The 23,148-nt window shown below is 72.6% G+C and overlaps 3 protein-coding genes across 6 annotated transcripts; 2 read left to right on the plus strand and 1 right to left on the minus strand.

Moving 5' to 3' along the window:
* Positions 1–613: 613 nt before the first annotated feature.
* On the plus strand, positions 614–8,762 carry RTKN (rhotekin). 4 transcript variants are annotated; one of them, XM_088526597.1, is made up of 13 exons: positions 2,974–3,116; positions 4,800–4,999; positions 5,077–5,138; positions 5,214–5,267; positions 5,341–5,458; positions 5,532–5,756; positions 5,888–5,982; positions 6,434–6,540; positions 6,658–6,789; positions 6,853–7,018; positions 7,091–7,195; positions 7,344–7,452; positions 8,452–8,511. In XM_088526597.1, the coding sequence occupies exons 1-13, from the start codon at positions 3,012–3,014 to the stop codon at positions 8,456–8,458; spliced, it is 1,485 nt and encodes a 494-aa protein (XP_088382723.1). In that variant the 5' UTR covers positions 2,974–3,011; the 3' UTR covers positions 8,459–8,511. The 4 variants fall into 4 exon arrangements, with proteins under 4 accessions (XP_088382725.1, XP_088382723.1, XP_088382721.1 ...); XM_088526599.1 differs by lacking the exons at positions 2,974–3,116; positions 8,452–8,511 and adding an exon at positions 614–724 and having other exon boundaries at positions 6,661–6,789; positions 7,344–7,456; XM_088526595.1 differs by lacking the exon at positions 7,344–7,452 and having other exon boundaries at positions 8,452–8,762.
* A 773-nt stretch (positions 8,763–9,535) lies between these two features.
* LOC148594417 (drebrin-like) lies at positions 9,536–14,944 on the minus strand. Its single transcript, XM_088526498.1, has 12 exons — positions 14,807–14,944; positions 13,234–13,286; positions 12,973–13,085; positions 12,439–12,513; positions 12,191–12,328; positions 12,039–12,116; positions 11,627–11,778; positions 11,514–11,568; positions 11,353–11,427; positions 11,048–11,168; positions 10,791–10,970; positions 9,536–9,633 (listed from the first exon to the last, which is right to left on the minus strand). The coding sequence occupies exons 1-12, from the start codon at positions 14,890–14,892 to the stop codon at positions 9,536–9,538; spliced, it is 1,224 nt and encodes a 407-aa protein (XP_088382624.1). The 5' UTR covers positions 14,893–14,944.
* A 3,916-nt stretch (positions 14,945–18,860) lies between these two features.
* LOC148594418 (rho-related BTB domain-containing protein 2-like) lies at positions 18,861–22,682 on the plus strand. Its single transcript, XM_088526603.1, has 9 exons — positions 18,861–19,101; positions 19,582–19,685; positions 20,368–20,553; positions 20,627–21,540; positions 21,626–21,744; positions 21,914–22,064; positions 22,141–22,229; positions 22,337–22,442; positions 22,513–22,682. Exons 1-9 carry the CDS (start codon positions 18,910–18,912, stop codon positions 22,680–22,682), a joined length of 2,031 nt encoding a protein of 676 aa, XP_088382729.1. The 5' UTR covers positions 18,861–18,909.
* The last annotated feature ends 466 nt before the right edge of the window (positions 22,683–23,148 follow it).

Genomic DNA, 23,148 nt, shown 5'->3' on the forward strand with positions numbered 1-23,148 from the left:
TGCGGAATCCTGCACACGTGTCTGACACACTCACTCCCATGTGCGCTGTGGGGCACAGGCATGTCCTGTCTATGCCCCACATGCAGGTACACAGGTCTCTGGGCTCTGTGCACCCTGCCACGGTGTACACACGCGTGTGCACATGCACAGGGATGTGCACCAACAAACGCTGTGCACACCCGCTCCCATGGGCACAGATGTGTGTGCACCGACACGCTCACAGTGCACACACCCGCTTCCATGGGCACACGCGTGCACCAACACACGATGTGCACACACACTCGCTCCCACGGGCACACGTGTGCACACGCGGCCCTGTCCTGCCCAGCACGGCCGTGCTCCCTGCTGCACACCCGTGCACACACACGGGTGGGGCGGGCACGTGGTGCCCACGCACAGCTCGAGGGTGTCCCCGCGCCCCCCCGCGCACGTGTCCCGTGCCGTCCCGCGCCGTCCCCCGCGCAGCTGCGCCGCCTCACTCGGGCCTTTGTCCCGGCGGTGCCACCCGCCGCCGCCGCCGCGCAGAGCCCCGGGGCCGCCCGCCCTGCCCTGCCCCGCCGCGCCCGGTGCCGCCGGCCCGGGGAGGGCTCTGCCGCGCGCACCCCCAGGCCCCGCCGCGATGTTCCGCCGCCACGAGCGGGGCCGCGTGACCGTGTCCCGCGGCTCGGCGCTGCACATGGAGCTGCGCCGCGGCCGGCCCAGCCAGCTCGGCGGCGCCGCGCAGGTAGGAGCCGCCCCGGCCCGGCCCCGCGGCGGAAGCGGCCTCGGCGCGGCCGCTGCTGCGGGGCGGCGGCGCGTGGGCACCGGGGGCCGGCGGTGCCCCAGGATCCGAGGGGAGGGGGCGATTCGGGCGGGGCGGCTCCGCCACCTGGGAGGGCAACGGCGGCCGCTTCGGTACCGTCCCGTCCCGTCCCGTCCTGCCCCGTCCAGTCCCGCGGGCGGCAGCAGCGCCTCTGCACTCGTGGCCGCCCCCACCGGCGCCCATAGCCAGGACGGGAGCCCCTGTCCCAAACCGCCGGGGTGACCGAGGGGGGGGATCCAGCCCGCCCTGGAGCACGTGCCAGGCTGTGCCATGGCGCGGGGTGGCAGTGTTGGGACCATGCACGGTGCCGGGTTCCGTTGTATTAGGGGTGTGCACGACGCAGGGTGCTGTTTTTGGGACCACGCACGGTGCAGGGTGCCGGTGTTGGGACCGTGCATGGTGCAGGGGCCAGCTTCGAGGCTGCGCCCGGTTGCAGGGTGCTGGTGTCGGTGCAGCACGAGGTTCCGTTGCGTGGCCGTGCACAGCGTGGGCTGCACCGGGGGAAGGGCCAAGAAGGGGACAGGCCGTGGGGCGCAGGTCGTGGGTAGCCTCTCGCAGGGGCGTCCGCAGGAGCTGCCGGGGTCAGGCCGTGTCCTGGGGCCGGGCACTCGGGCACATTTCCAGCTGCGTCCCACGGGCTCCCGGCGCGCAGCGAGCAGCGTCCCGGCCGCATCTTCCATCGAGCACTTGGCGCCGGGCGCGAGGTCGGGGCGGTAACCGGCTGCGTCCCGGCCCCGCGGGACACCCTGCGGGGACTCCCACGGCCCCCGCAGCCCCGTCTTGTCCCGCCCCGCCGACTGCGGTCGCATCGTGCCCGGGCCGGGGCGGGCGGTGCTGGAGCCGCCGGCTCTGCCCCGACTGGCTCCGGGTGCGGGGCAGCGAGAAAGACCTGTCTGGGTCGGGAGAGGGGGGGACCCGCCGCCGGGAGCTGAGGAGCGGGGAAGCGGGGCCCAGGCAACGTGGCTGCCTGAACCGGGACCCACCGCCTCAGTCCCCCGGTTACTTTGTGGTAGGATTGAGGAGCGGGGTTCCGGTCCCCGGAGGGCCTCCGCTGGGGGGCTCTGGAGGGCGTCATGGCCCCCCCAGTCCCGCTAAACAGTGAGGGGGGTCATGGTCTTCCTGCCCCCTGGATCTGCGGTGCAAGGGAGGGGTGCCCGTCCCGTCCGTCCCAAGGTGCAGAGGGTCCCGGTCTTGCTGTACAGGGGGACTCCCGGTGTCTCAGTTCCGCGGTTTGAGGGGTTCCTGGCCCCGGTCCGGTAGTTGCCGCCTCGTTCCAGCATAGGGTCCCCGGCAGAGTCTCCCCCTTCTCGGCGCGGGTACCGGTGCCGCCGGGGGCGCGGGCTGGGCCGGGCTGGGCCGGGGGCGGACCCTGTAACCGGAGCCGCCGGGGGAGGAGGCCGGGCGGGCGGGCGGAGCCGGGCCGGGCCGGGGGCGGGCGGCCGCCGCTGCCTTCCTGTGCGAGCGCGCCGCGCCGGAGCAGCGGGCCGGGAGTGGCGGCGGCGGCTGCAGGTACCGGGCTGCGCGGGGAGCCCTGCAGCGCCCACCGGGGCCGGCAGGGGGCGCGGGAGCCCGCGGGGCGCGGGTCGGTGGTCCCGGCACCCGCGTCCTGCACCCCGGGGTCCCTCGGTTCGCTCCTGGCTATGTCCCCAGCCCCACGTCCTGCTCCCCGCGCCCCCGGGTCTCCTCCTTGTCCTCGGCTCCTCACCCAGTCCCGTCCCAGCACCCCGTTCTCCCCACCGCGTCCAGCACCCCCAGTCGCGTCTCTGAGCCCCGTGCCCTCCCTGCAGCCCTGTCCTGTCCCTGAGCCTCCCCGGCACCCCTGTCCCTGCTCCGGCCCCCAGCGCCTTGGCCGTGTCCCCGTGCCCTGCACCCCGCTCCTCCGATCCCCGTCGCAGAGCGGCGGTCCCCGCGCGCTCAGGGCTCCCCCCGTGGCCGCGCGGCCCCCCGCGCTGCCCGGGGGTGCTGCCCCCCCGCGCTGCCCTTTGCGCACAGTGGGCGCTTGTTCGGCGCGGCGCGGCGGCCGGGGGCGCCCATGAAAGGCCCTTTCTGTCCGCAGCCGGGCGGGGGAGCGGCTGGCGGCGGCGGCGCTCGGCGCTGGACGCGGCGGGGGCTCGGCCGCCCGGCGGGGGCTGCGCGCGGCGGGCGGCGGCGGCCGCCGCGGCGGCGCGGGGCGGATGCGGGGCCGCGCCGGGGGGCTGCGGCCGGGCCCATGGCGCTGGCGGCGCGGGAGCGCTGCCGCGGGGCGCAGGACAAGCTGCGCATCCTGGAGGACCTCAACATGCTCTACATCCGCCAGATCGCCCTCAGCCTCCAGGTACGGCCCGGCCCCGCGGCAGCGTGTCTGGAGCCGCCCCGCCGCTGCCCCGCGGCGCCGGCACGGCCCGGCCGGCCGTCCCGGGACGGCGGCGCCGGCGGAGAGGGGGGCCCGGCCGGGCTCTTCGCCCCGGGCGGGTCCTGCCCGCGACCGGCTCGGTGCGGGAGCGGATCCGCTGCTGCCCAGCTGAGGCCGGGGAGCCGGGGGGGCCGAGGCGCCTCCGGCTCCCCCGAAGGCAGCGCCCGCCTTGGGGTGCGGGAACCCTCCCACATTGCCCGCGTCCCCCCTCCTCTGCCGTGGGGGCCCCGGGGAAAGGGGGCGGGGGGGAGGGGAGCGTGTGGGGGGTGTTCCGTGCCCGCGCCCCGCGCGCTCCCGTCGCGGCCGCGCTGGTTTTAGGGCTATTTATAGCTGCTGGTGACGTCACCGCCGCTCGGCGGCCCCCCGGCGAGGGCGGCCCCGCGCTCCGCGCCGCCCCGGCCCCGCTCCGGGCCCCGCTCCCGGCCACGGGCAGCGGGGCGCGGGGGCCGCGCGGGTAGCGGCGGGGCCGCCCCGCTCCCGCCGCCATGGACGGCTGCGGCAGCGGCGCCGTGAGTGCTCGGGGGGGCCCGGGCTGGGCTGGGCTGGGAGAGGCCGCCGGGGGGGCCGCGGCTGGGCGCGCTGCGGGTTGTGCCCCCCCTGGCCCTCGTCCCCAAGGGCTGCAGCAAATTTGGACCCTGGGGGGACCCTGGTGTGGAGGTGGGTGCTGAGTGCCCCGGGGGGGGTGTTCTGCATCCCCCCCAGCTGCCGCGCACCTCCTGCACTGGGGGCATGGGGAGACGCCTGATCCTGCTTGGGGTGAAGGGCAGCCCCCATTCCGGCGCCTCATGGGGCTGCACTGCAGCCCTAGTTCCACGATGGCGACTGGTAGTGCTGTGGGGACAGGCCAGGGTGGCTTGGGGCAGGCAGCGTGTCTGCATGGTGTGAGATGCATCTGTGGGGTGCATGGTGTGTCTCTGGGGTGCAGGATGCATCCATGGGGTGTCTGGGGGGCACCTGGCATGTCCATGGGATGCATAAACATCTGTGGGGCGTGTGACATGTCCGTGGGGTTCATACATGTCCCTTGGGGCACCTGGCCCCTGTGTGGGGCATGTGACGCATCTGTGTGACACATGACATGCCTGCAACGTGCGTGACACATCTGCGGATCCTGCATGCTGTGGGGGGGTGCTGGTGGGGACAGGAGGACGAGCACCCCCCCCCCCGCCGGCAGTGGTTGCCTGGCAACCCCGGGGAGGGGGAAAACGGTGCTTTTCCAGGGAGTGCAGCAGAGGCTGTTTGGGGAGGAAGGCCGGGCCCTGGGGCGGCAGCGGGGCCGTGGGACCGGTGTCCTTCCTGGGGCTCCGGGAGCCACATGGGCACAGCCGGAGCCCTGTCAGGGAGCACAGCTGGGAGTGCAAGTCCTGGCATGGCCCAGCATCCTCGTGCGCCCATATGTCCTGGTCCCTGTAGGGCCAGTCTGGAATGACCATGGCGTGGGAAGGGGGACAGCATGGGAGGGGGGACAGTGCCAGCCTGCCTAGGGGCCCCCCTTGCTGCCCTGTGCGGGGCAGCTGTCCCAGTGCGAGGCCAGCGCTCCCACCTGCAACGTCCTGACCCCGCCAGGACCCTCCACCCCGTTCCCATCCTGCCGCCCTCCTGCAGGACACAGACATCCAGAAGAAGATCGACCATGAGATCCGGATGCGGGAGGGCGCCTGCAAGCTGCTGGCAGCCTGCACACAGCGCGAGCAGGCGCTGGAGGCCACCAAGAGCCTGCTGGTCTGCAACAGCCGCATCCTGGCCTACATGTCGGAGCTGCAGCGCATGAAGGAGGTGCAGGTGATGCAGCGCGTGGCCAGGCGGTGAGGAGCCCGCGGGGCGGGGGCGGGCGGGGGGCTGCGGGCACGGGCGCCGTCACAGCCCTGCGCCTCCTCCGCAGCCCCTCGGACGCCGGCCCCGCGGATGAGCGGCTGCCCTGCCGCGGCAGAGTCTGCGTCTCAGGTAGGCGCCGGGGGCCGCGGCGCCCGCGCACCGGCGGGGCCGCCCCGACCCTCACGGCCCTCTCCCCCTGCCCAGACCTGCGCATCCCGCTCATGTGGAAGGACACCGAGTACTTCAAGAACAAGGGAGGTGAGCAGGGCGGCGGGGGTGGCACGGCTGTGCAGCACGACCCTCCACCGCTGACCACGGCCGCCCCGCGCAGAGCTGCACCGCTGCGCCGTCTTCTGCCTGCTCCAGATCGGCGTGGAGATCTACGACACCGAGATGGTGCTGGTGGACCGGACGCTCACCGACATCTGCTTCGAGAACGCCGTGCTCTTGTGAGCGGGGCTGCAGGGCCGGCGGCGGCGCCCACCCCACGCAGCCGCCCCGCTGAGCCCCGCGTCCCCGCAGCACCGAGGCCGGGCCGGACTTCGAGCTGAAGGTGGAGCTGTACAGCGCGGGGCTGGAGGAGGAGGCGGCGCTGGGCAGCGCGCCCAAGAAGCTGGCCAGCAAGCTGAGCAGCTCCCTGGGCCGCTCCGCCGGCAAGCGGGTGCGCGCCGCCCTGGACGGGGGTCCAGGCAGCCCCCTGAGCAACGGGGGCAGCAGCCCGCTGCTGCTGCCGGCCCCCAGCGTGCCGTGAGTACCTGCGCAGGGCCATGACATGCCATGCAAGGCCGTGTAAAGCTGCGCCGTGCAAGGTGTGCAATGCTGCATGGTGCAATGCATGCCCCTTGCCTGCACCCCTCTCTCACACCCTCTCCCCGCAGCGGCCCCAAGTACCACTTGCTGGCACACACGGTGCTGTCCCTGGCCGACGTGCAGGACGGCTTCCGCACCCACGACCTTGCCGTCACCTGCAGCGGTGAGGGCCGGGCACAGCAGCAGGGCCAGGGCCCTTGAGGCCCTTGGGGCATGGGGAGAGGGGACCGGGTCTTCCCTGGCTTGGGGAGAGAGGGGGCTGGGCAGGGAAGGATGGGTCCAGGGGCAGTATGGACAGGATGGGGGGCTGGGGTCAGTTTGGACAGGGATGGGGGGATTTGGGGTCAGTTTGAGCAGGATGGGGGGTTGGGGTCAGTCTGGACAGGGATGAGAGGGGTCTGGGGCACTTTGGGCCGGATGGGGGGTCAGGGCAGGGCAGGGTGGGTCCGGGCAGGGCTGTTTGGGCAGGACCAGGGGGCAGGGCAAGTGTAGGGCGGTCTGGGCAGGGCACCTTGGGCAGGCTGGGGGGTCAGGGCAGGGTGCTGGGGGGTGGGATGGGGACGTGGGGTCAGGCCCGGCTGGTGCCGCGGGCTGAGCGGGTCGTCCCCGCGCAGAGGAGAGCTCCTTCTGGCTGCCGCTCTACGGCAGCATGTGCTGCCGCCTGGCCGCCCAGCCGCGCTGCATGGCCGCGCAGGTGACGTGCGGCTTCCTCCAGCTCCAGGTGAGCGGGTCAGGGTGGGACGGGACAGGCAGGGGCCACGGCACAAATGCGACGGGCCTCACTGGGGCTGGACGCAGCAGGGCCGAGTTTTATTGACCTCTTGCTGTGCCCCCGCAGCAGCAGGCGGGTGAGCCGCAGAGCTGGGCACGGCTCTACTGTGTCCTGCGCGGCACCAACCTCTTCTGCTACCGGCGCCCGCAGGACGCCGAGGCGCAGGTGGAGCCGGCACTTACCATCGCCATCAACAAGGTGGGATGGGGCCGGGAATGGGGCTGGGCTGGGGTGTGCGCGGGCTGACCCCCCTGCCCGCAGGAGACGCGGATCCGCGCGGCCGAGAGGGAGCCGGGCGGCGCGCGGCACTGCGTGTCCGTCACCAACCGCTACGGCGCCGAGGAGGTGACCCACACGCTGCTGGCCGAGAGCCGCGCCGACGTGCAGCGCTGGATGGAGGCCTTCTGGCAGCACTTCTACGACATGAGTGCGTGCGCGGGGCCGCCGTGGGGCGGGGGCCGCCGTGGGGCCGGGCCGTGCTGAGCCGCGCTGCCCGCAGGCCAGTGGAAGCAGTGCTGCGAGGAGCTCATGCGCATCGAGGTGCCGTCGCCGCGCCGGCCGCCTGCGCCGCTGCCCAAGCAGGGCTCGCTCTACCACGAGATGGGTGAGCGCGGGGCCGGGGCCTGGGGCCGCGCTCGCTCTGTCGCCCTCCTCTCCGCTAAGCCTCTCCGCGCCTCTCCGTGACCGCTGCCTCTCTCCTCCGCCTCCTCTGCTCGCTCTGTCGCTCCGGCTCTGCCCCACCGTGGCTGCAGCCCTGCCCGGCCCCCCTGGGCCGCCCTCCGCCTGCGAGGGGCTCCTGCTGCAGGATAACGCCGTCTCGGCGGAGATCCGCGCTCTGCTCTCCTCCTATTACAGTGACAGGTGACGTACTGGGGCCGCCCTGGCTGCCTGTGCCATGTCCCGCGCCCCAGCGGTGTCCCTTGGCATCTGCCACCAGCCGTTCCTGCTCTGTCCCCTGGGCCGGGCACCTCCTGGCTCTGGAAATATCCCCACTGCAGGTCCCATCCCAGCTGTGAGGCATATCCCAGGCCTGGGGATGTCCCATCTGCTGGAGACATCCCAACTGCAGGGCATTTCCTGGGCACAGGAATGTCTGTGGGGCAAGACCCGGCTGCAGGGCACAGCCCTGGCCCTGGGGATGTCCTGGCTGCAGGACACGTTCTGGCCGGGGCCTGACCCAGCTCCAGGGCAGATCCTGTCCACAGCGTTGTCCCAGCTGTGGAGACGTCCTGGCCGGGGGGTTGTCCCAGCCTTGGAGCTATCCTGGCCACAGGGCACCTTCTGGCTGAGGGGACGTCCCTGCTGCAAAGCATGTCCTGGCCACAGGCCCTGTCCCAGTTTGGGGATGTCCCGGGGCCAGGGCACTTCCAGGCTGTGGGAATATACCGGCCGCGGGGCACATCCGAGCTGCAGGTCATGTCCCGACCGCAGGTCACGTCCCAGCCGTAAGGACATCCCCTCTGCGAGGCACATCCCTGCAGGCTGCATCTTGGCCACGGGGCCATCCCAGCTGCAGGACATATCCCAGCTGCAGGGCACATTCCTGTCCTCGGGAATGTCCGGCTGCAAGGCGCATTCCAGCCAGGCGGGGTCCTGGCTGCAGAGCCGGTCCCGGCCACAGGGCAGGTCTGACCGGGGGGCTGTGCCAGCCCTGGGGCTGCCCCTGCTGCGGGGCAGGTCCCCGCCGTGGTGACGTCCCGGCCGCCGGGCAGGTCGCGGCCGCGGGGCCGTCCCCGGCCCCAAGCCCCGTGTCGCGGCCACCCCGGCCGCAGTCCCCAGCCCGCGGCGGGGGCAGCAGCCCCGGGCAGCAGGACGCGGCCGGGGCCGCTCGTGACGCGCCGTCCCCTCCTGTCCCCGCAGCTATTGACCCGTCGGACGACATCGAGGCGGTCACGGACATCCTGACGCGGCGCGCGGCGGCGGGGGCGGCGCTGGGCGTCCCCCCCTGGCTCGGCCTCTTCGAGGGGCCGCCGCGGGGCGCCCCCCGCGCCCGCCCCCGCACGCTGTCCCTGGACGCCCGCCTCGGCACCCTCAAGGGCCGGGGGGGCCGCCGGGGCGCCCCGTCCCCGCGCCCCGCCTCGGGCTCGTCGAGCAGCGGCAGCGGCAGCCCCGACACGGAGCGCGCGGCCCGGCCCGCGCCGCCCCCCGCCTGCCTCCAGTCCCGCGTGTGAGCCGGGGCCGCGGGCTGCTGCCCTGCCGGGCTGCGGGCCCAGAGCGCCTCTTTTGGGGGAGAAACTGGAATTTGCCATAACCCTGTGCCTGAGCGCGGGGCCGTGCAGCCGGCGGGAGGGGGGCTGACCCCCCCCAGGATGGGTGCTGGGGCTGACCCCACCCCCGGTGGTTATGGGGCTGAGCCCCCCCAACACACACAGGTACAGGGTGGTGCTCAGGTCTGCCCCATGGCCGCAGCTGCTGGGGGTCACCCCATAGCGGGGCGCTCGGGTCCGCCCCTCGCTTCGGCCCACGGCAGGGTTTGGGGCTCTCCCATGGCTGGGTACTCAGCGCACTCCCCCTCTGCTTCCTTCACCATTTCTAACCCCTGGGGCCACCGGCCCTGGCCCCGCTGTTCCCCTGCAGCCGGGGCGCCGGAGGGCGGCGCGACCTGCGCCAGGAACCAGCCCTGCCCCCCGTTGGGGCCGGGAAGCCAAAGCTACCACCTCATTAATATGCATTAAAGTTTATTTAACAGCTGCTGGGTTTAACTGCGGGGGGACATGGCCCTCTGGGGCTGGGGACACCCAGCTCCTTCCCAGTGCTGCTGCATAGGGGATGCAACTGGGGGGGCAGGTGAGTGTGGCCAGGGTCCCACGGGGCCTGAGCTCGCTGTGGGGGGCCCGGGGCAGGTGTCTCACTGTGGGGGTGCCGGGGGGAGGTGTGTGGGGGGCGCGTGGCAGCCGCTCTCGCTGCATGGGTCCTGTGGTGATGCTGGGAGGGGGTCAGACCCTTAAACAGCGTGGGGGGAAATGGCCTCGTCCTCCGGGGCGCCGGAGCCGCCGGGCAGCTGCGAGTGGCTGGTGTCGCGGGAGAGCAGCAGGGCGAAGCCTGCAGGGAGAGGCGGTGAGTGGGGATGAGCCCCTCCCCACGGCCGAGCCCATCCCTGGGTATCCTGGCTGCGGGACGTGGGGCTGAGCCTATCCCCAGGCACCCCGGCTGCAGGGCACTGCGCTGAGCCCATCCCTGCAGTATCCTGGCTGTGGGATGTGGGGATGAGCCCATCCATGGGGCATCCCGGCTGCGGGGTGCAGGGTGCCAGGAGGGGGAGGTACCTGGTGTGCCTTTGAGCGGGGGCTGCGGCAGCAGGACGGGGTCTCCAGGCTGCTCCTCCTGTGGGAGGGTCTGTGAGTGCCACCCCCAGCCCCAAAACAGGCCCCGGGCTTGTCCTCCATTCCCAGCCCCCCAAGCATGTCCCCCACCCCCATGTCCCCCAGACCACCCCCAACCGTGTCCCCCAGCACCACCTCACCCTCTTGTCCCAGGGCCAAATCCCTTTGCCCTCCAGCCCCACTCCAAAAATCTCACCCCCCTCATGCCCCCAGCCCCATTGTGCCCCCCAAGCTCCCCCTGCGGCTCCCGAGGCCCTTGCCCTGTGCCCACCTTCGCAGGGGGCTCCCAGCTGTGGTGCTCCCGAGCGCCAACGCCGTTGTGCCCTGCGCTGCCCCATCCCGGCTCCATGTCCCCGTCCCCATCCGGGGGGCCGGGGCTGCCCAGGGGGCTCTGGAGCAGCGGGGGCTCCTCGCCCTGCCCCACTGGCCGCCCTGCAGCCCCCTGCACTGGGCTGGTGGGGGGCGCAGGGCGCTGGGGGGAGCCATCCCCGGCACTGGGGGGGCTGGCAGGAGGGGGCAGGGCAGCCCCCGGGGGAGGCGATGCTGCCTTGGGGGGGCTGCTGGGGGGCAGCGTCTCCCCCCCAGAGCCGCTGCGGGGGTGCAGGGGCTCTGCCCCACAAGAGCTGCCAGGGGAGCCTGTCCTAGGGGGGCTGCCAAGGCTGGGGGGGGGCCCTGCCCCAGCCGGGCTGGGGGGCCCTGAGGTGGCACAAGGCAGGGGGGAACCTGTGGGGCTGGTCGGAGGGGGAGGCCCTGCCCCAGCTGAGCCGCGCGGGGGTCCCACGGCAGCAGCCGGCAGGGGGGGCCCCATGCCCGTGGGGCTGCCCGGCGGGGGGGACCCTGCCACGCCGGGGCTGCACGGGGGCCCCACAGCGGCACAGGGCGGGGGGGGCCCTGTCCCCGTGGGGGGCCGGGGTTGGGGCCGGCAGGGGCTGGGAGGGGGGGCTGCCCTGAAGGCCCCGGGGCTGGGGGCGCCGCTCGGGGCGGGCTCCGGCCGGCGGAAGATGTAGGCGGCCTCGGTGAGGCTGCGCTGGTAGCGCAGGAAGGGCCGGCGGGCGCCTGCGGGCAGCGAGGAGGGTCAGCGCCCGCCCGGCCCCGGCCCCCGGCCCCACGTCCCCGTCCCTTGGGACACCCACCTGCCGCGGCGCCACCGGGGCCGGCCGGCACCGGGGGGCCGGACAGCGACCCCGAGCGCTCCCGCTGCCGGAAGAAGTCCCGCGGGTTCTGCGAGCGCTGCGACACCAGCACGGCCGCCTCCTGCCGCGGGGAGAGGCGGCGTGGGGGGCCCGGGCCCGCACCGCAACGCGAGGGACCCGCCACGTGGCCCGTGTGGTGCACGGCCAGGGGCTGCACGGACCCGGGCTGGCCGCGATGCCCAGCACGGTGCACATCTGGGCACTACCTGCCTTGCTGCCCAGTGCCCCCTCATCTCTGCACTCACGGCTGCCTTTTCACTGGACTCGCTGCGCCGGCTGCGCTCCCGCTCGGCCTCCTCCTGCTCCCGCTGCTGCTGCTCCTGCGGGTCGGAGCGGCGGCCGTGGGGCACCGCGGCCGTGCCCGGGCTCCCGGCCCGCTCCGTGCGCTGCGGCGCGCGGCACTCACCCATCGCGCTCTCTCCCGGGCGCGCTCCTCGGCCTCGCGGCGCGCGCGCTCCTCCCTGCGGGGCGGCAGCGTGAGCGGCGGCGGCGGCCCCGGTCCCCCCGCCCGGCACTCACCGCTGCGCCTCGATGTCGCGCTCGTGCTGGCGGCAGCGCCGCTCGCGCTCCGCCGCCTGCCGCCGCTCCTCCTCCATGCGCTGCCGCTCCCAGCGCTGCCGCTCCTGCTGCGCCCGCCGGCGCTCTTCCTCGCGCCGCTCCTCCTCCTCGCGCTGCCCGCACCACATCAGGGCGCACGGGGTGGCCGAGGGCACCCACAGCGTCCTATAATGGTTCCGCACCCCTGCCCCATCCCGCAGGCACCGGCACCGCTCCAGAGGGGAGCGACAACCACAGCAGCCCCTGCCCCAGAGTGGGGCAAACGCTCCGTGCCCCATGCACAGCTCTGAGCCCATGGGGATGAGCACCACAGCCCCCCCCAGAGCCCCTGGGCCCCACACCCAGCCCCACACTGGCCCCTCTTGCCACCCACCTCGGCCTGGGCCCAGAAGGAGTCCCGCTGCGTGCGGCGGATCTCCAGCGCCGGGTTCGTCTTGCAGTAGTTGGTGCCCTGCAGGGAGGACAGCGGGGGAGCGGGATGTCCCCAGGCCCCCAGCGCAGCCCCCCGACCCCGGCCCCACTTACCACCAGCTCCTGGGTGTCCGGTGCGGGGCCCCTGCGGGCGGCCGGGAGGCTGGCAGGGGCCAGCTGGGCCAGCGCGCGCTGCAGTCCCTCCCGTGTCACCTCCTCGGAGTGGCGGGCGCTCAGCACCACGCTCGCCTCCTGCGTGGGGACAGCGATGGCATCAGCCGTGCCGTGGGGCACAGCACCAGGCCAAGGTGGGATGGGGGCAGCGGGATGGGGATGGGGACACAGGGGTATTGAGGACTCACCCTGAAGAAGGCCCTGATGGCCGGCAGGTGCCCTGCACACGCCTGCCGCTGCGACTCGGGCACCTTCTCCCCGACCTGCCACGGGCACACGCTGTTGGTCCCAGGCCACCTCAACCCCTGCTCCCTGCCCCACGTTGTCCCCGATCCCTTGGGGCCCTCCATCACCCTGACCCATGCTGTCCCCTTGTCCCTATCTCCCTGTCCCATGATGTTCCCTTGTCTCGCTTTTCCTTGTGCCATGGGAACCCCCATCGCCTTGCTCCACATTGTTCCCTAGCCCCCATTCCCCTGCTCCATGTTGCTGCTTGTCTCCATCCCACACTGTCTCCTTGCTTCCTGCTCGCCATCCCTGCATTGTCCCCATCTCAGCTTGCTCCCTTGTCCCACATTGTCACCTCACCCCTGTCCCCAGCTCCATGCTGTCCCCTTGCCCTCATTCCCCTGCCCCATGTTGCATCATCCCCTTCCCTGCCCCATGTCACCGCCTCGTCCCCGTCCCGCCGCCCACGCTGTCCCCAGGCCCCCCGTGCTCACCCAGCGGACGAGCAGGACGCGGGGGGCGCCGCTGCGGGGGTCGGGCAGGCGGCACAGCCCGTACATGAGGCTGCCGGCGGCGAAGCGGGTGGCCAGCTCCTCGGGGCCCCCGGCTGCGGGGGGGCTCAGGACACGCACGGCGGGGACACGCGCCCCCCCGGACCGTGTCCCTCTCCCGGTTGCATGGAGGTGCTGGGGGGGCACAGCAGGACCCTCGTGCCTCCCCCCGCCCCAGCCCCCAGCCCCACCGGCTGCTCCTACCTCCTGAGTCGAGCAGCTTGAGCTCATGGTGCTTCTCGTAGGCGAAGACAGCCCTGGGGGGCAGAGGGGCTCAGGGCACTGCGGGTGGGGGGGCCCGGGCTCCCTACGGCGGGGGCCGCCCCGCGCCCGCCCCACGCCTGCCCTGCCGAGGAAGGGCTGTCCGGAGGAAGCGAGATCTGCATGGGGAGCCGGGCGGCAGCGAGTGCCGCGGGGCCACGGGGGGCCGCTGCCCAAGGCTGCCAGGGTCCGCGGTGCCCGGCCCTTCCCATCCGCTCGGCCCCCCACCGCCGCCGGCCCTCAATTCATGGAAGTGCTCCTGGCAGCATCCGCCCGGGACAATGGGCTGGGGACAATGGGGCTGCGGGATGGGGACAATGGGGCTGGAGGCACTGGGCTTGAGGGGCTGGGGGACAATAGGGCTGGGGACAAGCAGGGCGGTGGGCAGCACTACAGCAGCATGGCCCGGGGGCTCCAGCAGCTCGTGGCGCGGTGCCAATGATGTGTCGGTGCCAGGAGCCCCTCCACGCTGGGCAGCTCCCTGGGCCAGAGCCCCCGCAGGGGCCGGCGCCGCGTGCCCGGGGTCTGGGGCAGCCCCTCCGCTGCCGCCGCTGCTGCATGCGCGGCTCCGTGTGCAGCGCGTGTCACGGAGGGTTGGGCCCCACGCTTGGCCCGGGACGTGGGGCACGGGACAAGGGGCAGGCCCGGGCGCAGGGCGCCGGGCGCGGGGGCTGCAGCCGCGCCCGGCCGAGCCGCGACGCCGGAACCCAGCGGTGGTTCCGGAGCCGTCCCGGCCCCGCGGTCCCGCTGACGTCGGCCCCGGCGCGAAAGCCGGCGCCGACCGCAGGGCTGCGGGCGGTTTCGGGGGAGGAGCGGCCCGAGCGGCGCGCGGAGGGGCCGGGCTCGCCCTGCCGCACGTCGCGGGGCAGGGGGGGGGCACAGCTGGGCACATGTGGGGCGGGTGGGGGGCGCAGCTGTGCCCAGAGCCCGGGGAGGGGGGAGCCCTTTCCTTTCCCAGCCGGGCCCCGCTCTCCCTGTCCCGTCACGGCCCGGGCTGCGCTCCGAGCCCCGGGCGGCGGCGGGGGCGCTCCCAGCCCCGGGGCGGCGGCGGGGCGGCGCCGGACGCCTGGGCCCCTCCCGCGGGGCGCAGCACCGGGTGCGGCCCCGCCGCCCCGACCATGTGCGGCCGCTCCCGAACGCCCCGGGACGCGCCGGCACCCGCTCGCGGCCCTCTCCGCGCCTCCGTCCCGGCCATCCGTTACCCCCGGGGCTCCCCTCCGTGTGCAGCTCCCCCGCGCCTCCCGGCCCCCCTGCATCCCGGGTCCTCGCGGCCACGTCCTGATCCGCCCGTGCGTCCCGGCCCCGCTGTCCCGCTCCTCCCGGTGCCTCCCACCTCCGCCCCGTCTACGTCCCGGTGCGTCCCAGAACCCACCGTGCAGAGCCGATCCTCCCCGGCGTCCCACATCTGCTGGCCCGGGACCCTCTGCCCGTGTCCCGGTGCCCCCGGTGCGTCCTGAGCCCGCCGTCCCGGGACCCCCGTCCGTGCCCCGGTGCCCGCCGGTCCCGGTGCCCTCACCAGTTGGTGGCCGCCCGCGGATTGCTCACGTCCTCCTTGGCCGCCATCAGCGCCAGCCGGTGCCGGTCCAGTCCCGGGGCGCCCATGGCTGCGCCCTGCCCGGCGCCGCTGCAGCCGCCGAGCTCTGCCCCGGCCCGGCCCCGCCTCCGCCGCCGCCGCCGCGAGGGCGGGGAGGGACCGGGGGCACCGGGCGGGACCGGGCGCCGCGCCAGCCCCACGCGCCGCCACCGCTGGGCACTCCGACGCCTGGGTTCCCTGCTCGGGCGGGCGGGAGAGGGGAATGACCCGCCTGTCACATGTCTGGGAAGGGAGCTGGATGTCTGGGCACGCTGTGTCCCTTTTGGCCCCCACCGCACTGGGCTGCCCTTGGGGGGACCCGGGTGTCTGGGCACCCTGTGGCCAGCTCAGCCCCTACAACTCCGGGATCCTGGAGGCCTCTGGGCGCTGCCCCCATGGGAGGCTGCAGGGTCTGGGGACAGGGAGCCCCAACACTGTCCGTGAGGAGGGTTACAGCGAGGTCCCCACACGGGGACATGGGTGCAGCGTGCTGGGCATGGGGCAATGGTACACGGGGCTGTGGGCTGGTATGTCTGGGTGGGCATCTCTGGGGCTCCCAGCTCCAGGTGGGAGTCCCTGGGGCTCCTGACTCCAGATGGGAATCCCAGTGGTCCCTGGCTCCAGGCAGGCATCCTAGTGGTCCCTGGTTCCGGGAGGGCATCCCTGTGGTGGCCGCTGCAGGGGGTGGCCTCCTGCTGCGCTCAGGGACCAGGACGGGGGCTGGATGCCCAACAGCATCCATGTCCCTGGCCCCGTGCGGCAGCGCAGCCCGTTCCCTTATTTGGTCACTGCAGACTCCAAACCCCAAAGCCCCAGAGAGGGAAAAAATTCGCAGCATGAAGTGGCGGCTGGCTGCAAAAATGCAGGGTCAGCGCCCGCCGCCGCTGCTGCTGCTGCCGCCGCTGCTGCTGCTGCTGCTACTGCTGCTGCTGCTGCCGCTCCTGCTGCTGCCGCTGCTGCTCCTGCTGCTGCTGCCGCTCCTGCTGCTGCTGCTGCTGGGCAGGCGGATGGGCTGGGGCCGCTGCCCTGTCTGGCAGCCGCCACCCTGGGCTCTGTGGCCGCCTGGCCCCACGGCTCCGGCTCCGTTAGTTGTGGGGGCGGAGGCGGCCGTGCCGGCAGTACCAGCCTGGCAACTTGGCCTGTGGCCCAGAGCAGGGCAGGATGGGGATCCCCAGGGCCACAGACATCCTGTCCTGCTGGTGTGACGCAGGGTGGCCCTGCAGGATCCCCTCCGGGAAGGGCTTGGAGCTCAGTGTTCCTGGCTCCGGATGCCCTGGCACAGGCACTGCCACACTCTGCACAAGGCCCTGCAAACTTCGTGCTTGGCCCTTGCACTGGGCATATGACTCCCATGAAGAGTCCTCGCACAGGGCGCTGCTGCCCTTGCGCACGTGCTTGCACAGGACACGGCTGCCCGGTGCTCGGCCCTCGCAAGGGCACTGCCTCCTTTCACGCAGTGCTTGCACAGGGCGCTGCCACCCTGCGCTTGGCCCTCACGGAGGATATTGTGATGCTCACGCATGGCTCTCGCGTGGGGCACTGCCCCGTGGGCCTGTGCAAGGCCAGTGCTCCTAGGCAGCAGGCGCTGGGAGAGCTGCAGGACACCCCGTCATGGCAGCAGGACCGGGCTGCCCCGCAGCTCCCGGCAGGGAGGTGGCACCGCGCGGCACCCGCCGAACCGGCCGGGGCTGGCGCTGAACCGCAGTGCCCAGGGCAGCAGGGACCTGGCCCGGCCGGTTCCCTGCGCTGCCCCAGCTTGTGTGCGCCGTGCAGCGCGTGCGGTGCCGGGGGCCATGTGCAGCGCCGGGGTGCGACGCAGCACGTGCTGTGCGCTGCGTGTCGCTGCAGCCGCTGCCCTTTGCGCAGAGCGGAGCGTGGCGTTGCGGGCGCAGGGCAGCAGGCCACGTGCCGCTCCGTGTGGCGGGGTGGCGCAGCGCTGCGTGCCGGGACGGTGCAGTGCCACGCGCTGGGTGCTGCACCGTGTGCCGTGCCGCGCGCTGGGTACAGTGCAGCAGCATGGACATGCAGCGTGCCAAGGGCAATGCAGGTGCCTGCCCCACTGCAGCGTGTCCCCACATGGCGGAGCAAGGGCCGAGGTCCCCGTGGGTGAGGGACTCGCTGCACAGTGACGGGTGGCCCTGCTGGGTGCCCACCAGCCCTGCGGCTCCTGCCATCGCTGCTGTCCCTGGCGTCAGGCTGTGTGTCCTGGTGCCACACTAGCACTGGGATGTGCTCCCACCAGCATGTCCCTGCTCCATGCTGCTCACTGTGGGTGTCCCCAAGTGTCCCCAGAATCCCTGCTGTCCCTTATGCTTACAGTGTGTGGAAGAATTGTTTGAAAGCAGGAACTGAGAGGAAAACTAGGGCCTAACAGAAGTTCTGGCATTACAGAGGCCTGCTTGGGGTGCTACACAGTTGCCACTTCCAGGATGGTTGGTACGCACGGACTCTGCTCCTCCACGGTTCCCTGGGCTACACGATCTGCCCTCCTTGCAGCTGCAAAGGGGAGTGACGGAGGATGGAGTGGAGTGAAGACACCGCAGCCAAACTCTGCTGCCCTCCCTGTGCTGGGCTGCTGATAAGCCGCCCAGTGGCTGTCTAATGGGAGATATACGATAACAAGTCTGGTGCTGAGCCAGCAAGGGTGGCAAATCACAACTTTCAGATGAACTTTGCTTGAACTTTGCTCATTATAATGTGAAAACCACACCTCCATCCCAAAAGTTACCTGCCTCCGAGGTACGACCACCCCTCACTGAGCATGTGCTCTAGATTTTCGGTTGACTGTACCTTTAAATGAAAGCGAGAAACTTTCTCGCCAATCAATAACGATATTAAGTATGACTCTAGTCACTCAAGCTCCACCTGAATGTAAAGAGAAGCATAAAAGGTGAACTAAGGATGAAAAGTTTGGGGGGGAAGAAACCATCGTAACTCTTGGGTCAGTCGACAGGCTGAGCCCCCTTCCCTCCCCTCACGCTGGGACGCTGCCTGAGGAGAATAAGAAGTGAGAGGGAAGAATCCATCATAAATTCTGGGTTAGTTGATGCACTGATCCCCCTTTCCTCCCTTGCGTCAGGACGCCGCCTGAGGAGATTCGACACTGAGAGCCCTCTCCCATCTTCTGGGGTGAGTGATGGTTGCACATTTGTACATCAGAGCTAGCTAAAACCCCACGCTCTAGTAGAGAATTTCCTGTACTGACATCCGAAACCTGCTTTGTAAATGTTGCATTTGAATAAATCATACTGTTTGTGAACTCGGCTACTTGTTTGGGGGGAGGCAACTGGACCTACAGTTGACAGACTGTTCGTGAATCCGATACTGCCAGGGTCGAGCTTACAGTGGATCACACTATTTGGGAACTCGATTCGCTCCTAGGAAGGCGATCGGACCTACGGTCCACGGACTGTTTGTGAATCCGATACTGATTTGGTATCTCCTTTCCCCCCGCCCACCACTACCACTAGGGCTTTCAAACTGCAACATTTTCACACAGTGTACTTGATGGCTGAAATGTGGCCCCCCGGTGTCCCCGGTATTCACAGTGTCACCCAAGTCCCTGGTACATGCTGTCCCCCGTAACCCGGGCACTCGCGGTGTCCCGGTGCACTTGGTGTCCCCCGTAACCCCGGTACTCGCGGTGCCCCGGCAGGGGGGCGTGGCCGAGGCCGGGCGGGGCGTGGCCGGGCGGGGCGGGGCGCTGCCGGGGGCGTGGCCGGGCGGGGCGGGGCGGAGCGGCGCCCCCTGGCGGTGCCTCTTTGTCTGCGCGCGGGAGGCGCGGGGGCGGGGCGGCGGCGCGGGGGCGGGGCCGCCGGCGGCGCGCGCGCGGATTGGTGGCGGCGGCCTCGGGAGGGGCGGCGGGGCGGGGCTCGGGGGCGGTGGCGCGCGAGCGGATTGGCGGCGGGGCGGGGCGGGGCGCGGGGGCGGGGCTAACGGGCCGCGGGGCGGCGGCGGCGCGGGCGGCGGCGCGGGGCATGGGCGGGGGGCGGCGGCGCTGAGCGCGGCGGGGCCGTGCCCGGTGCCCGCGCCCTGCCCGGCGCCCCATGGACCTGGACGTGGACTACGAGCGCCCCAACGTCGAGACCATCAAGTGCGTGGTGGTGGGCGACAACGCGGTGGGCAAGACGCGCCTCATCTGCGCGCGCGCCTGCAACGCGACGCTCTCGCAGTACCAGCTGCTGGCCACGCACGTGCCCACCGTGTGGGCCATCGACCAGTACCGCGTGTGCCAGGAGGTGCCGCCGCCGCCGCCGCGCGGGCGGGGGGGCGGCGGGACGGAGCGGGGCGGGGGGCGGGGCTGGGGCCGGGGGCTGCAGGGCTCGGGCGGGGGGTGCCCGGTGCGTGCGAGGGGCTGGGGGTGCAGGAGGGAGCAGGGCTGCGGATGGGCGGTGATGGGGCCGGGGGCGCGCGGGGCTGCGGACGTGCTGGGAGGGGCAGCGTGGGGGACGCGCTGTGGGGCGGCTGTGGGGCCACAAGGCGCATAGAGCTGGGGCTGCCCCCGGGGCTATGGGGCGGGAGGTGCAGGGTGCGATGCCAGGAGTTGCCAGGGGTGTGGGGGGCAGTGCTGGGGGGCTCGGGGAGGTGCTGGTGCAGGCTGGACAGGGGGCCCTGGGAGACAAGGGGTGCCACGTGTCCTTGGGGGGTCTGGGGTGCACTGCTGAGGGGGGCTCAGGGGGTGCCCAGGCTCAGTGACACCACGGTGCCCCGGCCCGCAGGTCCTGGAGCGCTCCCGGGATGTGGTGGACGAGGTCAGCGTCTCCCTGCGCCTCTGGGACACCTTTGGGGACCACCACAAGGACCGGCGCTTTGCCTACGGCCGGTGAGAGCCGGGACTGCAGGATCCCATCCCCGCTGCTCCGCAGCGCACAGGCCGGGTCTGGGTCCTGCCGCTGCTCCCAGGCAGGGCGGGAGCTACCGGAGCCAGAGGGGTCTGGGGCACTGGAGCTGCTCGGTGCCAGCGCCCGACCCGTGGTGGGACCCGCTCCAGGCTGGCCCAGCTCCGCGGCTCCTGTCCTGGCGGGGATCCCGGCGGGAGGACGGAGTCTATCTTAGTCGCTGTCGCGGGCCTGGCTCCAAATGTGCCGCCCGGTCACGTCCCGGCCCAGCGCGGGCTAAAAACAAACCGGGGCCGCTGGCCGCCCGCCGGATCCTGGCCTCCTTATAAGGACCCCGGGGGCTGCTGCCGGCCCGGCAGCTCCGGCACCTCCCGTGTGCCCTGTCACCTTCCCCGGGAGCAGGGGCTGGCAGCCACCCAGTCCCCTGCACCCCGGTGGTGCTGAGCCTTGGGACAGGGATGGGGACAGCGCTGCAGCTGGCCACAAGCATCCCTTCCTCCCGGGTGCTGCATGGTGCCCTTGGGCTGGGACCGGCCCTACTGCTCCGGAGCCGGCAGAGACCCCTTGGCGGGCGGGCAGCAGGCGCAGGGTCCCCACGTGGGCTGGGGGTCCCCGTGGCTGTCGCCGCCAGGCTGCATCGCGGCGCTGCTGCCCCTGCCCGCGCAGGTCCGACGTGGTGGTGCTCTGCTTCTCGCTGGCCAACCCCAACTCGCTGCGGCACGTGAAGACCATGTGGTACCCTGAGATCAAGCACTTCTGTCCCCGCACCCCCATCGTCCTGGTGGGCTGCCAGCTGGACCTGCGCTACGCCGACCTGGAGGCCGTCAACCGAGCCCGCCGCCCCTTGGCCAAGTGAGACCCGCGCGGCACCGGGGCGGTGGCGCGGGGTCCGGCGCGCGGTGACGTCCCGCTCGGCTTCCCCCAGGCCCATCAAGCCCACGGACATCCTGCCGCCGGAGCGGGGCCACGAGGTGGCCAAGGAGCTGGGGGTGCCCTACTACGAGACGAGCGTGGTGGCGCAGTTCGGCATCAAGGACGTCTTCGACAACGCCATCCGGGCAGCCCTCATCTCCCGCCGGCACCTGCAGTTCTGGAAGTCCCACCTGAAGAAGATGCAGCGGCCGCTGCTGCAGGCGCCCTTCCTGCCGCCCAAGCCGCCGCCGCCCGTCATCGAGGTGCCCGAGGCGCCTGCCAGCCGCGGCTGGGGCCCCGCCGCGCTCTTCTGCACCCCGCTCTGCGCCGACGTGCTCTTCCAGCTGGGCGGCGGCCACCGCGTCTTCGCCCACCGCGTCTACCTGGCCACGTCCTGCTCCAAGTTCTACGACCTCTTCACGCTGGAGGGGCCCCGCGGCAGCGCCAAGGAGCCGGCCGCCCGCGCCCGGAGCCTGGAGGGCGAGCGGGGCGCCCTGGCCGAGGGGACACGCGTCCCGCTGCGGACGGCGCAGAGCGACGATGCCCTGCGGCCGGCGGCGGGCGACGACGGCGCCCGCGACCTCTCCGCGTGGGGCCGCGGCTTCGTGAGCATGCGCTGGGAGCACGTGGCGGACCCGGTGGCCGGGCGCGAGAGGCGGATGACGGTGGTGTGCATGGACCGCCTGGTGCCGGCCGAGCCCTTCCGCGCCGTGCTCGAGTACCTCTACACGGGGCGGCTGGACCAGGCGCGCGGGGACCTCATGCAGGTGGCCACCATCGCCGAGCTGCTGGAGGTCTTCGACCTGCGCATGATGGTGGCCAACGTGCTGAACAAGGAGAGCTTCATGAACCAGGAGATCACCAAGGCCTTCCACGTGCGCCGCGCCAACCGCATCAAGGAGTGCCTGGGCAAGGGCGTCTTCGCAGGTAGGCGGGCGGCCCCGCAGGGACGCTGGGGACGCCGGGGCCCGGGGTGGCGGCGCTGAGGCCGTGCCGTGCCGTGCCGCCCCAGACGTGGTTTTCCGCGTGGACGACGGGGCCGTGCCGGCGCACAAGCCGCTGCTCGTGGCGGGCTGCGACTGGATGATGGCCATGTTCCGGGGCGCCTTCCGGGAGAGCTACGCCGCCGAGGTGAGCGGGCGCCGCGAGGGGCCGCGCGGCTCCGCGCGCTGCCGCATCCCGGGCCCTCCCGCTGGGCTCGGCCCTCCCTGCCGCGGCGCTGGTTCCTCGCGCCGGAGGGGCCGGGTGGCGGCGTGGGGCGGTGGCGGGAGCCGCGGCCACCCCGCTGCCCGCGCCGCAGGTCTCCCTGCCCGGCACCAACTGCGCCTGCCTGCGCGCCGTGCTCGACTTCCTCTACACCGGCGTCTTCACGCCCGCGCCCGACCTGGACGCCATGGAGCTGCTGGTCCTGGCCAACCGCCTGTGCCTGCCGCGGCTGCAGGCGCTCACCGGTGAGATCCCGCGGGGCCGCGGCCGACGGCGCCGGCCGAGACGGCGCCGCCGCTCACGGCCCCGCTGCCCCCGCAGAGCAGTACGCGGTGGACGAGCTGCTGCACGCGTTCATGCAGCAGGTGGAGATCGACGAGCAGGTGCTCATCTACCTGGAGATGACGCAGGTACGGGATGCAGTGGGATGCAGAGGGCCCGGTGGGATGCGGCAGACGCGCTGGGATGTGGTCGGATGCAGCGGGATGCAGCGGATGCTCACGGCGCATCCCCGCAGTTCCACAACGCGCGGCAGCTGGCCGCCTGGTGCCTGCACTACATCTGCACCAACTACAACAGCGTGTGCCGCCGCTTCCCCCGCGAGATGAAGTTCATGTCCCCAGGTAGGGCGCGCGCAGGGGCGCCGGGACGCGGGCCGGGCGCCGGGCGGGCGCTCACGCCGGCTCCCCACAGAGAACCGCGCGCACTTCGAGCGGCACCGCTGGCCGCCCGTGTGGTACCTCAAGGAGGAGGACCTGTACCTGCGCTCCAAGAAGGAGCGGGAGCGCGAGGAGCAGCTGCAGCGCAAGCAGCACACCCGCAGCAAGTGGTGCTTCTGGCGCCCCTCGCCCCACGTGTCCTGAGCCCCGCAGCCACGCTGTGGGGCACGGCTGAGCCCTGGGGCATGGTGCTGAGCCCCACGGCACGGCCCAGCTGCATCGGGGCCGTGCTGTGGGGCATGGCTCTGCTGGGTTCCGGCTGACCCCGGGGCCTGGGCTGGATCAGCGCCCTGCCGTGGGGACCCTGACCCCGGACCCCTGGGGCCCGGCTGAGCTGCACGTGCACTGTGCAATGGGGCACAGCAGGGCTGTGCCGTGGGGCCCAGCCATGCCACATGTGATCTGCGCCGTGGGGCCCAGCCATGCCGCACATGCGCTGTGCCGTGGGGCAGGGTCATGCCCCATGTGCTCTGTGCCGGGGGGCACGGTCGTGCCCCATGTGTTCTGTGCTGTGGGGCCCAGCCGTGCCGCACATGCGCTGTGCCGTGGGGCAGGGTCGTGCCCCACGTGCGCTGTGTCGGGGGGCACGGCCCTGCCCCCTGCACGCCAT

The sequence above is a fragment of the Tinamus guttatus genome, unplaced genomic scaffold (assembly GCF_059628265.1).
Source record: "Tinamus guttatus ecotype Peru unplaced genomic scaffold, ASM5962826v1 Tinamus_guttatus_pri_ptg000247l, whole genome shotgun sequence".
In the NCBI taxonomy this organism is placed as follows: domain Eukaryota; kingdom Metazoa; phylum Chordata; class Aves; order Tinamiformes; family Tinamidae; genus Tinamus; species Tinamus guttatus.